Here is a 15,930-nt window from a genome sequence, read left to right on the forward strand (position 1 = left end):
ATGCCCTTGCTATAGGTGTAAGCCATTTTCGTACCTAATGAAGCCTGTCTGAAATACTCCCAGGACGTTGCTAAGCAGGCAAGCAAGCTTTCCCTGTTATTCAAACCCTTTCATATGCTCTTTCTCTTTCCTCTGATGCAGTGTCTCTGAGAGTTCACTCCTTTGATGAAGGTGGTGGGCACTATTGACTAGTCCTCACTTATCAACATCCTGGGAGCATTCCATTCAGGCTTCATGAGGTACATACAGTGGGTATAGAAAAGAACCACCCCCTTTAAAATAATCACATTTTATGCTTTGCAGCGTGAAATGAAGATAACGTTTTCATTTTTTCAGCTGTATTTACTTGTTTTTTTTGTTTTTTTTTAAATGCAAAAACTGAATCACTGAGTTGGAAAAAGAATCACCCCCTCCTAAAAAAAAAACTTGTAAACTCAATCAAGTGTAGCTTATCACCTTCTCAATGGCACATAAAGCCATTTGACTTTCAATTGTGGTCATTTTGATTAGCTCAGCATGAAAAGAGCTTTCCCGGACTATTTCAGTCCCTGGTAGTGCAGTTGTTGCAAACAATCAACTATGGTTGGCAAGGCACTGTCAATGGGATCTCAGGGATAAAGTTGTGGACAGGCACAAGTCAGGAGAGGGATAGAAAAAAAATCAAAAGCTTTATCATTGTCTAGAAGCACGTTGCTGTCTATTATTAAGAAGTGAAAGGAATTTGGTACAACACAGACCCTCCCTGGATCAGGACACCCCTCCAAACTGGATGAAAGAGCCAGGAAGAAACTGGTCAGAAAGGCTACTGAGGCCTACAGCAACTCTGAAGCAGGAATTTATGACAAAGAGTGGCCATTGTGTGCATGTGACAATAATTTTGCAAATTCTCCAGAAATGTAGCTTGTATGGGAGGGTTGCAAGAAAAAGGCCACATGCAGTCATGACTTTGCTTTGCCAAAACACACCTTGAGGATTCTGAGGCCACATGGAAAAATGTGTTCTGGTCAGATAAGTCTAAAATTGAATTATTTTGGCCTCAAAACCAAACAATGTCATAACACCATTCCTGCAGTAAAGCATGGAGGTGATAATATCCTGTTATGGGGGTGTTTCTCTGCAGCAGGGACTGGAGCACTTGTCAGGATAGAAGAAAAATGGATGGGGCAAAATGCTATTACATTCTTGAGGAAAATCTGCTGCCCTCTGCTAGAAAGTCGGCAAATATTGCAAAGTTAGTATAGACGTATCCCAACAGACTAAAGGTTGTAATTAAAGCAAAAGGTGGTTCAACAAAATACTGACATAAGGGGGTGATCCTTTTTCCAAGTCAGTGATTCTGTTTGTGAATTATTATATATTTTTTCTGACATGTTGGCGTTTATATCTTTTACTTGGATGTTATAAGTTGCACTAGTAAATACAGCTGGGAAAATACAAAACATGTGTCTTTCTTCATTTAGGCTGCAAAGCAACAAAATGTGGTTATTTTAATGGGGGTGCTTCTTTTTTATACCCACTGTAAATGACCTACACCTATAGCAAGGGTAAGTAATATGCAACTTTTGTCAGACCTGCAATTTGTTTTTATTTACAGACAACTCTTAGACCCCTTTCACACCAGGGCGTTTTGCAGGCGCTATATAGCGCCTGCAATCCGCCCTAAAAAAGCTGCACCATTGTCTGTAGTGTGAAAGCCCGAGGGCTTTCACACTACAGCGGTGCGCTGGCAGGACATCAGGGAAAAGTCCTGCCAGCAGCTTCTTTGGAGCGGGGAAGGAGCAGTGTGTTTACCGCTTCTCCACCACTGCTCCCCATTGAAATCAATGGGGCAGCGCTGTAATACCGCCAGCAAAACGCCGTTATTGCGGCGTATTGCCGGCGGTTTTAACCCTTTCTCGGCCGCTAGCGGGGGGGTAAAAGCGTCCCGCTAGCGGCCGAAATGCGCCGCAAATCCGGCGGTAAAACGCTGCTAAAATAGCGGCGTTTTACCACCCACGCTATGGGCGGTGTGGTGTGAAAGGGGTCTTATCTGCAAAGGCAGTTTTTTTGGTTAGGGTGAACTAACTCTTTAAGCAGTTAATGTTGTGTGATTTGGTCCAACCCCAGTAACGGCTACTTTTGCTGGACAGCTTGGCCCGTCATAGGGAAGTGATACAATAATGAACCTGCTGACAGGATCAATAAAATTATAACACAGGGGGCTCAAAAAAAAACTGGGGATGCTATTGAGAGACTGTATCTTCTGTCATTTTTTTTATTTTGGCACATAGTTGAACTGAAAATATATGGTACGTCAAAGATTTTCAGGTGATTTTTTTAAAAAGAAGTTCTTTGTATATTAATGCATCTCTTTTTTTTCCTCACAGCTTTTCTCCTCCTCCTGGGAACATTTTCACAGTTTCAGCTCCAGCATTCTCTCGCTTTTCTCTGTGGCGCGTGGGGCTTTTAGTCTGAAAGTTCCTTTTCCATATTCATCCTGCTTACACCGCCTTTACTTTGTGAGCTACCAGGTTTTGGAGCTGTGGATCCTAGTGAGGTTCTTTGCAGCCATCTTGGTCAACAACTACCGTCATGTTCGACTCGACATGTTCAGACCAGCATTTGAACTGCAGGATTATGAGATGGTGGAGCTTTTTCTTAGGAGATTACGGATATGGATGGGTGTCAGCAAAGTGAAAGAGGTAGATAAAGCAAGGTTGATGTCATGTGTGCTACTTGCCATATAAAATCTGTTTTCTAGAATAGAGAATAATTTTGTGCTTCATAAAAAATGTAGATGATGACCCAGCCGATCATGTCACATTTCTTTATATTTTTCTGTTTTGTGTTCTAGTTTCGTCACAAGGTGAGGTTCGAAGGTATGGAGCCTCTTCCTTCACGTTCTTCCAGTGATACAAAGTCACTTAGAGGCTCCACTCCTAGCGCTGCTTCTGACACCTCCTCCTCTTCATCCTTTTCTACCATCTCCAGCCAGTTGGACACTTTCAGTGCCATGAGCACCAGGGAGAGAGCAGAGGTGGATGCCAATATGCAGAGATTGCTGCCTGTGCTAGAAACCTTGTTGTCCCAGTTTGATGTAGTCAACAATACCACAGAGGAGGTGTATCAAATTGAGCGAAGCCTAGAAGAAGTACGCGGAAGAGCAGCCAAGAGAAGAAAACACATTAAAGCTTCAACTAAAAAAATATTATGCACCACAGAAGTGACCACAGGTCTCAACCGGAGCTTCACCACAACAAAGAGCAGAAGTTCTAAGTCAGAACCTTACCCGAGAGTCAGCAAGAACTCTTTGGCTCCACGGCCATCCACAGTTTCTCAAGCACTAGAGAACAGTTCAGCAAGCAAAGTCATCACAGTGGACAAGGTCGTGGCAGAAGAACCAGCTCTCCTTCCTATGCAGTTATCATACACTTCTCAAACCAAACGGAGAAAGTCGGTGCGGGCTCACAACAGAGTTCACCCTAGTGTCAGTTAGTGGACACCAGCCCTAGGGTTCTTGTTCTGTTGATCTCAGCAGTTGATGACTGCTACACTGAGCATTTTCCAAATGTCCAGGAGTGTTGAGATCACTTCTGGAAATAGTTCCAGATATTGATTCAGTAAATCATCTGGAAAACAGCAAGATTCAGTTTAGACTCTTGAATGGCTCTCTTGTTACGGACCCATGAACATTGAAGGTCTTTGATCCAATATTTATCAGTGTTTCCAAGCTTGAAACATCAACAAAAATGGTTTGTCTTCCTTGTTTCAGAAGCTTTGTGCCCTGGAGGCTCTTAAAGCCCTGAATCTCTCCTCCTTAAGCCCTGGTGGCTTGCAAAATTTGCTCGTATTTCAGTGTAAGCCCTGGTGGCTTATCAGTTAACCATGTTAAAGGTGTCCTGGTGACACTAAGCATGGAAGTGTGCCTTAAGCCCTGGTGGCTTGTTCTTTTTAAGTGGCAGCTGGCTGTCCTGGACCCTGTTTTGTTGACATTCATTAGACTACAGAGCTGGGAAACACTGATCCACAAGAAGCAGCCTATAATGATGAAGAAATGAGAAGGACCAAAGAAATACGCTGATGTCCAGCCAAATTTAGGAACTTTTGGGCTCTTTGCAACGTAATGATGGTGCTTTCAAAGGGGACCAGAGTATTTCAAAGGATATGCTGGTCAGTCCTGGGATAGTACAACAGTCCTTGAGGGTCCCTAGATTATTCAGGGTGCTGCAAGAGCTTCCATTTCCCTTTTGCACTGTAGTGATACTAAAACCTGAGCATGTTGCCAGGAAAAAAAGGGAACCAGAATTGTAATTGGCTGGGATATACAGATATGCTCTTGGAATGTGAGGTGAGGTAGACTCTCACTGTGCACTTAGAGGGCAAGAACTCTTTATGAGAAGAGACTGAAGCGGTTACATAGAGGAACTTGTAATGTGTGGATAAGATTTAAATGTTCTGATTGGCAGATAAGACATGGCACCTTGGTTTGCTTGCCTTAACACTACATCTGAGTTTACAAGACACATCGTCAACCTCTGAGTACGAATTATGAAAGGCCCCTCTTGTCCTCACGATCTGCACTAGAGGGCAATGTGTAAAAGTTGCACCTTTGTCAAAAATATTTTTATATATTTTTCTTTCAAAGCAGGGAACACCTCTCTAAAGGAAATAACAGACAAAGCTCCTTTCAAGTATTAGCTTAAATTAACTGAATACTTTGTGTTTTCTGGTAGAAGAATAGGAAAAATATGAGGGTGTGTGGTAACCTCAGGGGATGCTTTAGTCCATAAAATGTAGTGATATACTTGACCACACTGATACCACTTTAGGCATTGCAGTAAAATGTATAGGAATGTAGCTAGTCAACTTTGCTAGGAACTGGCCATATTAGGCTACCTAGTGAATGGACAGGTTGCACAATCATACATTTTACTTCTGGAAACAAAGTGGTGGTTGACACTATGAGTTGATTTTCTAAAACTGGTGCACTCAGAATGTGCAGCAGTGCATGGTAGCCAATCAGCTTCTAAATTCATCTTGTCAAATTAGGCTTTGACAACACAACCTGGAAGCTGGTTTCTATGCAGAGCTGCACTACATTTTGCACTCTCAACTCTCAAGTGTTTGATGTCATCTGGTGCTTTTAATAATACAAAGGCTAGAGAACTTCTTTTAGGCCTAAAATGACCACATGGCCTTGAAGGGGAAAAGTAACACCCAGCAAATTAAAACACTCAATGTAAAGGTTACTTGGGAGCTTACATTATTGCAGTACCGTTTCAACATTCTTCTAAGGGTACGATTATTATGCCTGCCTGTTTCTGAATGTATTATTTTTACCACATATACATGTTCCTTTTTTGTTTCAGCCGTTTGCATGGAGCGCCTCGCACTTTAACAAATGCTTTTTCACGTATAACTAGGCCAGAGGTATGCAAATAGAGCAGTTTAGTATTCTCTGGAGGTACTTTAGTAGAAAATACCTCCATTTTTCAAAACCATCTCTCACTCTCAGGCAGGAGGTGTTGTGTTGTGCTGTGCAGTGGGCCAACCATTGTTTTTAAAGTTTCAGCTTATTAACTGGATATTTCATCAGAATAAACAAGGTGACTGATCTCTGGTGGCCGTGAACAGTTTGAAAAAGAACAGTTTTGAGTATGACCAATATTTTTAAAACTCCATAAGAGTAGGATGTGGATGGTTTGGAGCATGCTAATTGTGTTTACTGTTAGGAGGAACCTGTACTAATAGATTAACTCAAAGGCCAAGTTCACCTTTAAAAAAAAAAAAAAAATTGCCTATGCAGTCAAGGGGCCCCAGTAAGTAGTTTATTGCATGTTTAAAATAACAAAATACAGATCCGTAATGCAGTACATGCTAGGCAATAACAACGTCGGACCTGTTTTGCATTTACAGAAGGTGAAAATAACAATAACGAGTGGGTACTCATTGTTGTGTAGAGAACACATAGTCAGTTTGCCCCAAACATGAAAACTTCAATGACAAGTTGCCTCTATCGTCAGACACTATAACAGGGATGGTATGGTGAGCCTAATGAAGGAAAGGAGCCAATAAACATCTGGAAGGCACCATAAAGAGAGGGTGCCCACTATAAGGGGTAGTATCAAAGGTCATCATGGATCCGGGAGAGAAACAGAGCAGGTTGATGGGTAAGAGAGAATGATAAAAACAAAATAAGGTGGGAGGCCCACAACCCAGGCCCACCAGTTACCCAGCCCAGCAGGACGTGTGTTGTCATAGAAATGTCTGAAGTTTGGCAGACACAGATAAATTAATCCAAGTAAAAAAAATACAGATGTCAATTTCCAATGTCTAGGAATGGCTCCGTAGGGTCAGCTTTGAAAAATGTTGAATATTGTAATTGCCATACCTGTAGGCTATTTGCACCCCCTGGAACCTTGTTTAAAAAAAAACCTCTTAAAGTTCGCAATCTCCACATCCTGCCTTGTAGCTAATACACTCCAGTCATTAGGCAGTCACCCCCAGCATCTCGGGAACAAGCACTTTCTGTTGTTTAAGAGCCTGTGCATGTGCCATGCACATTCTTCCGCCTCATTGCAGCTGCTGCTGTAACCAGGAGGCGCTCACTTCTTTGATACTGGGGCGAGCAACCAACGGCTGAGGGATCCCAGCAACAAGCCAGGATGAGGGATTACCTCTGCTGTCAAGAGGAAGACAGCACACCATACATGTGCTGGGCTTTGAATGAGGGAGAGTACCCACTCCTGTGATCCTAGGGGTGTCCCAGAAACAAGGCAAGTAGGGAAAATGCTAACTCTCAAAGAGCTTTGTTTTTAAAATCAACTTCAAACTTTTTTTTTTTTTTTAACCCAGTAGGATTCTTTGGCTGCATAGGCAATATTCTTGAAAAGTTAAATTTAGCCTTTAATCCTTTGTTAATAATCAGCTAGTGGGAGATGGTTTTACTTATTACAAAGCTCAGCTAATATTTCCTTGTTGCCAACCTGCATGACCTGGTCTCAGGCTGGAAATTTGTATATTTTTGTAGTAATCGCTATATTTTCATAGCGTCGTAACCAATGAAGCAGTCCTGTAGATAGAGGTACAGAGCACTATTATCCCTAGAGTTATTTAAATGATGTACTGTGTGCTCTTGTATATATTTATAATGTATTATACCTGCATAGGGAAATCTGCATATTGGCTTAAAGGCACAGACTAGTACTAGTATTGCCATGGCGAAACCGGCTCCTCCTGTCTAGGTAATATTTGCTTGATGTTCTTGTTGATGCTACCATTATAGTGAAGCCATCATCTCCATATTTGTAAGCTAAACCTTTTAAAAATGCAGGCTATCGCTTCACTGTGAGGTGGTGATGTCACTAAATTCCAGGTGCCTGATTGGCTGCTTTAGCTCAACTTAAAAATTATCATCTCCACTGTACATCTTTGACAAAACCACTTTAACCTCACTATGGGGGTTGTCTATATTTCAGAACAGTAGTACATAGTTGATAAAAGTAAAATAAAACGGGTGCTCATTAAGAATTGAGGGAAACGAACATATTGGCTAATGCAATTAAAGTCAAAGCAGAACTGTTTTCGACAGGTTGACATAGTTTGATTCCATACTGGGTATTTGCAGTTCTCCAAGTGTGGAGATTTTCACCCACTTCTAGCATTGAAGGTATGCTTCCTGTGACCCATCAAACACTGATTTCTGCTCTGTCCAGATGGGCAACATTGAAAAAACTGAGGTAGACTTGCACCTTAAAGTTGCTTACATTTTAGTAGATTTTCCCTAAAATTAGATGAGAATTCTATTCTTCTGAAGCCGAAGGAAACTCAACTCGGTGATCAGCCAGTATTGTAAGTTAGGTGGTGAGTAGATCCCATTTCAGAGGTCACAGAGCTGTCGAAAGCCACCCTGACTACACCTGCCCCAAACTAAAATGTTTTGTGTGATGCCACACTTTAAAATCCATCTTGCCCCGGAAAGCCAAGAAGTGGAATCTAACTGCGTTCCAACAGAACGTTTTCCTTTATTTAAATCAGGTTCACTTTGTTTTAGAGAGAGGTTGTATTTGTATGTTTTATAGAGAGTACATTAGATGTAGTGAGACACTTGAAGAAAAGTTTGTGCTTGCTAGAAATGTAACACTGAAATATAGAGAGAAAATTAAAGCTGTAGATACTTGGTTTGAAGGGTTTTTCCATCTGTTTACCGGTCTATATAGGCACCTGTTACCAAAAAATATTGTCTTTGGCTTTTATTTTTTTTGGTCACATCTTTCTCTCCTCCAGCAGAGTTGTTTAATTCCATTGTCCTGGAATTTGAGCCAGTGCTACAATAAAACAGTATGTAAAGCACACTAAAGAGAAGAGTCATATCCCAGGACAACAGAAATTAAAAACCCTGTTTGACCATAGATATGGTACTCAGAACCACACCAACAGAAGTAACAAAAGAAAGCAGTGTGTTTAGAAATGTTTCAGGAGTGTTCAGGCTTCAGAGATTGGAAATTGGTTAGCCTAGAACAGGAGTCTCCAAACTTTCTAGTTTGGAGACTTTCAGTTTACTGTCCTTCAGGCTCTCACTGTGGTCAGCGGGAGTAAAAAAACGCCCTGGCATCAGTGTCCCATTATTGGTTTCTAAAGGGAGAAATAGTACCCCGTTGTTGGCATCAATAGGAAGAATTGTGCCCCATTGATGTGTAAGTAGGGGGTATGGTGTCCCATCATTGGTGTCAGTTGGTGGAATACTGCCCCATGGGCCAGATAAAGGGGAAGCAAGGGGCCACATTCAGCCACCAGGCTGCAGTTTTGAGACCATTGGTTTATAATCAGCTAAAAGACGGAATTGATAAAGAAAGTTTCTTATTAAAATGGTTGCCTGGTTAGACGTCTGCTCATTGGAAAAAAAACATTCAGATATGTTTATACTAAATTTAGACTTATTTTGAAAATGTCAACTAGAACTCGTAAAAGACATTGTTTTGGCCAGAATTTGACTTTAGCATTCTATATTGTTAGCTGGAATCTGAAAGCCCAACTCCATCAAAATAAAACAACTTATTCCCAGCATCTATTAAACATAACAGTTCTGGACTACAGTACTTACCCCATCTCCAGCACCGTCCCTTGCAGAAGACATCCAGTGTCATTCTGAATTGTTGAAGTATTTACGCAATATAAAATTTACAGAAAATGACCACACCAAGTGTGACAGATTTCACTGCTTTCTAGTTAGTGAATTGGTAGGCCACAGATAAATCTCCCCCCGCTGTATATGAACGATGGCACATTTTACAAGACAGGAGGAGCCTAAAGCATGTATGCATAATGCAAACCAAATTATATGAGCTGCTTATTTAATATATTTGATACAATGTGTTTATTGATATTATGTCTTTTATTTTCTTTCATTTATACTAATTGTGTTCACATCAGATCACCTGTGCCCCTAAGACATAAATCTAGTTACTTCAAGCACCAGTAGATAGAGAGGTAACTGGATGAAGCGTATTCACATTATCTGTACATCAAGTTCCTAGAAGATATTTAGATACCAACATCATGGTGAAGTCCTTGGTTACACCAGCTAAAGATGCAAATCAAATCACTACCTTTCTGTATTTAGAGGCTTAACTTATTTTTTGTCATTGAATGCATCAACTGCAACTGTCTGCTTCTGTTGTCTCTCTGCATTGATAAACTAGAGAGTGATACCTTTAATATAATGTATGTAGGCATAGGACACCCCTGCCCCCAGTTACATGGATTGTAAATAATTGACAAACCCAGAAGTGTTTTTTTTCTTCACCAGTACATTTCCTTAATTTCCTTTAAACTGGCTTTTTTATATATATATATATATATATATATATATATATATATATATATATATATATATATATATATATATATATATATATATAAAATAATATATTCCACAGAAAAGGGATTTTTTTTTTTAAATAAAGGTCTAAACTTCAAACCAATAATGGGGAGAACTGGGGAGAAAAAAGGGCAAGAAGATTGTTGTTCCAAAAGACTGACAGTCTCTCTAAATCTATTTTTCTGAATCCATTTCTCCAGGGGTTGCTAGTACTGTGAGCAGTGGCAGATTGATCTTCCACCTACAATAACCACTGACATAAAGGCCAATTTTCCACTTATATCCAATGTAAGAGGCCAGTTCTACACTAATCACAATGTAAAGGGCTTTTCTTCACTGACCACCAATGTGAGGGGTGCACTCTTCCATTGACCACCAATGTAAAAGGGCGGGGGGGGACAGTTTTGCACTGACAATTACTGATAGGGGACACAGTTTGTGTTTCTTTTATGGCCATTATTATTTGCTTCATTTAAAGTAGGAGTAAACTCAATTTATTGATTTTAACCTATAGGTACAGTTAGTATCTCCTAAACGTGCACCGTTTGGAGATATTTACTTTAGAAGCAGCCGCTGGTGCATGTGCTCTGAAGAAACGGCATACCCATGCCGTTCGTTCAGTGCCCTGCACACAGGAGTGGTGATGTCATTGTGGCGCTACCATTCATACCACCAAAACCTGTGAACCGGGAAAGAAGGCCAGATGAAGCAATGACAGTGTGCTGCTGGAGGGCTTAATTTTCAGGTAAGTCGGTCATAATGTGCTAAAATGCGGTGCATATTAGCACATTATGACCTAAACTGCTCGGAGCCCACTTTTTTTTTCTGCTGCACTTTACTACCACTTTAAAAAAGATTTCCATGTATAATGTCACTTCAAATAGTTTATGTGAGCCAAGCTGGTCCAAACAAACTATTTTTGTTACAGAACAATGAGCCCTGTGTGTGCTGTAATGGACTGTAGTAGCATTAGCTACATACAGTAAGTGGCTCTGTGTTCTGGCAGCAGTACTACAAAAAATAGCAGTCTTCCCTTACCTGATCCTTTACTCTCCTGTACTCCCCAATGCTCCAGCAGTTGGCAGTTCCTTGGCATCCTCATGTTCAGTGCAGGGCTATGGACTCCACATTGGACTTGATATCAGAGGACCTGTGACAGCTAGACTATAGGGTAGAAGAGGCTGCAGGGGACCAGTCTTATAGATTGGAGGGAGCTTGCAGGATCAGGTAAGTAAAATCATTTTTTCAGCCCCCTAGACCTAAACGAGCAATTAACCCTTTGGAGTGTGGGGCAGCCCCACTGCAAGGGAACAGTTTTTCTCTTTCCCCGAAGTCTAACTTTAATTCTCATTGCTGTATAGAGAAGGGGAGTGTTGTAGAATTCCTCATAGGGTGTCAAATACTCTAGTTGTGCCATTTATTTTTTGTATTTACAATGTTCTACAACTTCCTGATCATGCTAATGTATCATCACCTGTAGATATAATCCTTTTATAGTAGGGGGTTCCCCAAGATCCAAAAATGATTTCAAGGGTTCACCTGGATGAAAAAAAAAAGATTGAGGATTGTTAGCTGATGCCCTTCATAACACAGTACAAGTAGTAAGGATAACCATTTTGACACAACAATGTCTATAAAAACAAATGTTTGTTGTCTCCGGACAATAGTACATCATTTGAGTACTGGTGGGATAATACAAATACCAAACAAAGATGTCTGGCATCGCCATAGAAAAACAAAAGTGAGCACTATACAATTCCTCCTGCTTGCAATACCAGCCCATCATACACCTACAAACAGTTCTCCAGTCCAGCAGGTACTCCTATGCGTTCTGTCACAGAAATGCGGAATTATTTTAATCAATTCTTTTTTTCCCTTAATATGCACAAATCACATCTACCAATTCAACCATACCAATAGACAGAGTGTCTGTCTATTCAGTTTCCTTTAATGTTTGGTTTGTTGATCCAGCTGGTTAGAATATAAAAACAGGATCATCAAAATTAAAGACAAAAATAAAAAAGGCATTACAATTATTTTGCTTTATTTTTCAATATAAAAGGCACAGCTTGCAGCCCAACTCTACCTACAGACACGTCCAATTTTGCATAAACAGGAAAAGGAACTTCATTCAAGTTTACAGATGTGTTCATGTTTTGTCATTTTGCGTTAACAGTTGCTAGGATGACTGACAAATGCCATTGAATCAGTGGCTGCTATAGATGTTCAATGTAAGACATTGCACTTAAACAAACTTCTGCTTGCAGTAGTTCCCTGTGTGCAGGAGCTGAGATGGTTTTGCTTTGCTTTTCTATGTATGGACGGAGTTATGTATGATGAATTATTTATTGCAAGGTACGAAGTTTCTCTGTGTTGTCAGAGTCTGCTGGAAGAAATGTGCAGACTGGATGGTGACGTAGGAGGCAGCCATTTTGGATACTGAACAGCACTAAAAGCCAGTGCGCCTAAAATCTACAGCATTATGCAGTTGTCATTATGAGAACCACATGCTCCTGAATCCGGAATCCCAGATTGGACATATCTTTTAAATCTCCAGGAATTTTGCCCTGGGGGATTGCGGTTTGTCAGCTCACATGGAACAGCACAGTTACCAGTTTCTAATGAGCTAATCGGCCAAAGATTGGTTCAGCTCTCAAAATGGTTGCCTCTAATGTTGTCAGAGATGGTAACACTTTCAACAGGAAGTGGCGTTTCAAAGAGGAAGTCTTGGCTTATCTCATAGGCTGCTTCATCACTATTGCCTTATGTTTGTTAAATGCGCAAAGCATCTTTTAAGACAAAGTCACAATAAAAATGACTGCAATATGGCCATGTGTTGTCTTTTCTTGCAGAATTACATGGGACTTTTTTTTATTGTCTTGAGCTTCTCATAGGAAATCATTTATGCAGTATGGAATTAAAACCTTGACACCAACCGCACACATATATGCAGCTACTCGGTGGACAGGCCTTCACGGCGAGCAGCCACATATAGATGACCCTGTCAAAACTACCGTGCTGAGAGCACGGTAGCCGGTGTGTGTACTGGAAAGTTCCTGATGCATACTAGCGATCGGGAGCTTTTCTATCATGTGACAGCCAATTACAGCGCCTTTGCCTCACGGCTTTTAGAACCCTTAAAGGGCCAGGAGGCAGTCGGTTGGAAGGGGTTAAAGTGGCAATCTTGAAAATACCAAAACTGACAGTACAGCCCTTGACTACATTAAAGTGGCATTCCAGCTATACACCAAACTAGCCTTAAAGTGATTCTAAAGGCAGAATTTTTTTTTACATTTTTGCATTCTACGCATAAAGGTAAAACGAAAACCTTCTGCATGCAGCTCCTCCCTTATACTGACCTTAACCTGATCTCAATCCAGCGATGTGCACAAGAGCAGCGGCTCTCCCTTTCCTCACAGGATTAGACACAGCAGCGGGAGCCATTGGAGGAAGTGGGGGGGGTGGGTCAAAGTCATGCTCTGTGTGTCAATGAATACACAGAGTGGGGCTCAGGAGTGAGCAAGCATGAGTGCCCCCATACCAAGCGGTTTGCTATGGGAGTACTCAGCGGGGAGGAGGAGCCAAGAGCGCTGACAGGGGACTACTTTGACAGGGGACAGCCCGGGAGGATCTGGGCTTCTTTGTGCAAAACCATTACACAGAGCAGGTAAGTATGATGTTTGTTATTGTAATACAAAAAATGTAGCATTTACAGTACAATCACTTCCCCCAGTACAATCACCTCCCACAGCTGTACTAACTAACTTGCGTAAGAAAGATGTATATACTTATCTATATTCAGGCTGCTCTGGTCTGGTCACATGATCTGTCCTGTGTCAGCCAGCAGCGGCTGCAGGAAAGAGCAGAGGTCACCCTGACAATAGCTAGTAAAGCCTGGAGAAGTGACATCACACCCATAGGCTTCAATGATCCATCCGATGCTGGTGCTCCCTCTCCCCTGCGGCCGTGGGGGCTGACACAGAGGACGTCATATATGACCAGAGCGATCTGAAAATAGGAAGGATATACATCTTTGTTACATAGGTTAGGTAGTATTGATGTTATAAAGAGGCAATTTTAAGGATAGTCAGGTGTTTAGCCAAAATTCCACTTTAATGAACAAGGCCCAGTGTGCTTTTTATATATGGTACATAATAAGGTGCACTAAATGGATCCAAAATTTCCTGCTCCAATGGGCACAGTAGAACCGTTGAATGCAAAAACCAGCATTTCTCAATTCGGTCACAAAAAAGGATTTATTAAGATAGTGGGTGGAGCTATGCAAATTATTTTGTTTTTGTCTTGGGCCAGACCCATTTTCCAGCACAGCAACAGCCTAACCTAGAACAACTTCTTCCAAACTGCATACAGCGGCTTCAGGCTTGTTGACCACCATCAGTACTGTACATGGAAACCATGACTTGTATGGAGTAGGATCTAAGCTCAGTGCTGAGCATATCAATCACAAACCTATTCACCCCAGGCCATTTAATTTTTTATATTTATTTTAATGAGCAGTAAAACGTGTGATAACGCGTTGTGGCACAATAAATTTTTTAACTGTGTTGGTGAAATCACCTCCTACAGCGCTGGAGTCGCTGATTTACGTATTGTGAGAGCAAACGCTGTTGCTGTCAAGATAAATAAATCAGTGCTGCAGCTGAATGGCGTACCTGCTAATCAAATGATGGTTAACAATAAAACAAAGTAACATTATAACAGTAAGACATACCATACCTACAAAGCAAATACAATAAAACATAGTAAAAATAAAACGTTACAGTTCTAAAATACAGGAACAATAGAGAAAGAAGAAAAATAAAACCACAACTTTTTTTGGCTTTTTTTTTTTTTTTTTTTTTTTTTTTTTTGTTTTGGTGTTTTTTTTTTTTTGCACTTTTATGTAAACCGTAAACGTTCCAGATAAGGGTCTCTCAAAATTTGATGGCCATCTCATCTTTCGAGACCCAGTGTAAGTGTGCCCTAGTACTGTGCAATGCTGTACCCTACTCTAATACTCCACTAGTGTGTGGTAGCATTTGAAACAGTCGCCAATGCAGTGACCAGGTTGGTCAGGACAGGAGGGACAATAAAAGTGGGTTTCACGCTTCTGCAGACACAACATCTTCTTTGGGGATTTTTTTTGCGTAGGGGTATCAGGGAGGACATACAGAGACATGCCTCTCATGCAGCCGGCTCACTGCATTTGCGTTGGGAAGGTGGGCCACAGCATGGAATTTATGGAAGGATCCAGTTCGTCCCGAAGCTTTGTATCACACAAAAGCATTCAGCAGAGCCAATTGGAATAAATATACAGACACTTTTTTTATACCAGCGTCTGGCCTTACGGGCACTTTAGTAGGGCACCAACAACTGTTTGATGAGGTCCATCCCCTCCCATATTAAGGTTGTATTTGTGGACACAGAAGGGTTTCACCACAACACCAGTCGCCATAGGAATTTGGACTGTCGTATCTGCGTGAAGGGAAGACAGAACTAAACCATTCCGTGAATCTCTCCACTTTACTGCTAACAAATTATTACAAGCAGGCCCCCAACCCCCCCCCCCCCCCCCCCCGTCTAAGTCGGGAATCTGCAAGCCATTGGGGAAAGCCCTGGCGATTAGATCGCACAGTGCCACATGCGCCAATTCCACAATAAAAAAGGTGACTAAAAAAGTGACACGCTTGTGTAATAATTGTCCACATACAAGTGGTAGCCATTTCCGAATAAGGGTGACACGAAGTCCCACACAACCTTTCCAGCGCTCCCGATGTAGCCTGGACAGTTCTCAGGCTACATTTGACTATCTCCTCCCTTGTAAACCATAAAACTATATGTATAGCCTGTTGCCCTGTCACAGAGCTTATACATCTTGACCCCATATCTGGCACGCTTGCTGGGAAGATTCTGTTTGATAGATAAGCGGCCAGAAAACGTAATCAGGGACTCATCAATGCTTCATTGTCATTGAAATGCATGAGCCACAAGATCTCGTATCGTGTCCTGGTCAGGGAGGCAGAGAACAGGGCATATGGTGAATTGGGTCAGTGGACCAATATGACCGCAAC

At 41.4% G+C, this 15,930-nt stretch overlaps 1 protein-coding gene across 1 annotated transcript in view; it reads left to right on the plus strand.

The window, feature by feature from the left end:
* PKD1 (polycystin 1, transient receptor potential channel interacting) overlaps positions 1 to 12,687 on the plus strand; it is a 243,841-nt gene extending 231,154 nt beyond the window's left edge. The window contains exons 44-45 of the mRNA XM_077449362.1: positions 2,367 to 2,681; positions 2,834 to 12,687. Of these exons, the coding sequence (XP_077305488.1) occupies positions 2,367 to 2,681; positions 2,834 to 3,475 (957 nt within the window). The 3' untranslated portion in view covers positions 3,476 to 12,687. The remainder of the gene's footprint in view (positions 1 to 2,366; positions 2,682 to 2,833) is intronic.
* The last annotated feature ends 3,243 nt before the right edge of the window (positions 12,688 to 15,930 follow it).

The sequence above is a fragment of the Lithobates pipiens genome, unplaced genomic scaffold (assembly GCF_037356315.1).
Source record: "Lithobates pipiens isolate NorthernLeopardFrog02 unplaced genomic scaffold, aLitPip1_a1.2 Scaffold_22, whole genome shotgun sequence".
Lineage (NCBI taxonomy): Eukaryota > Metazoa > Chordata > Amphibia > Anura > Ranidae > Lithobates > Lithobates pipiens.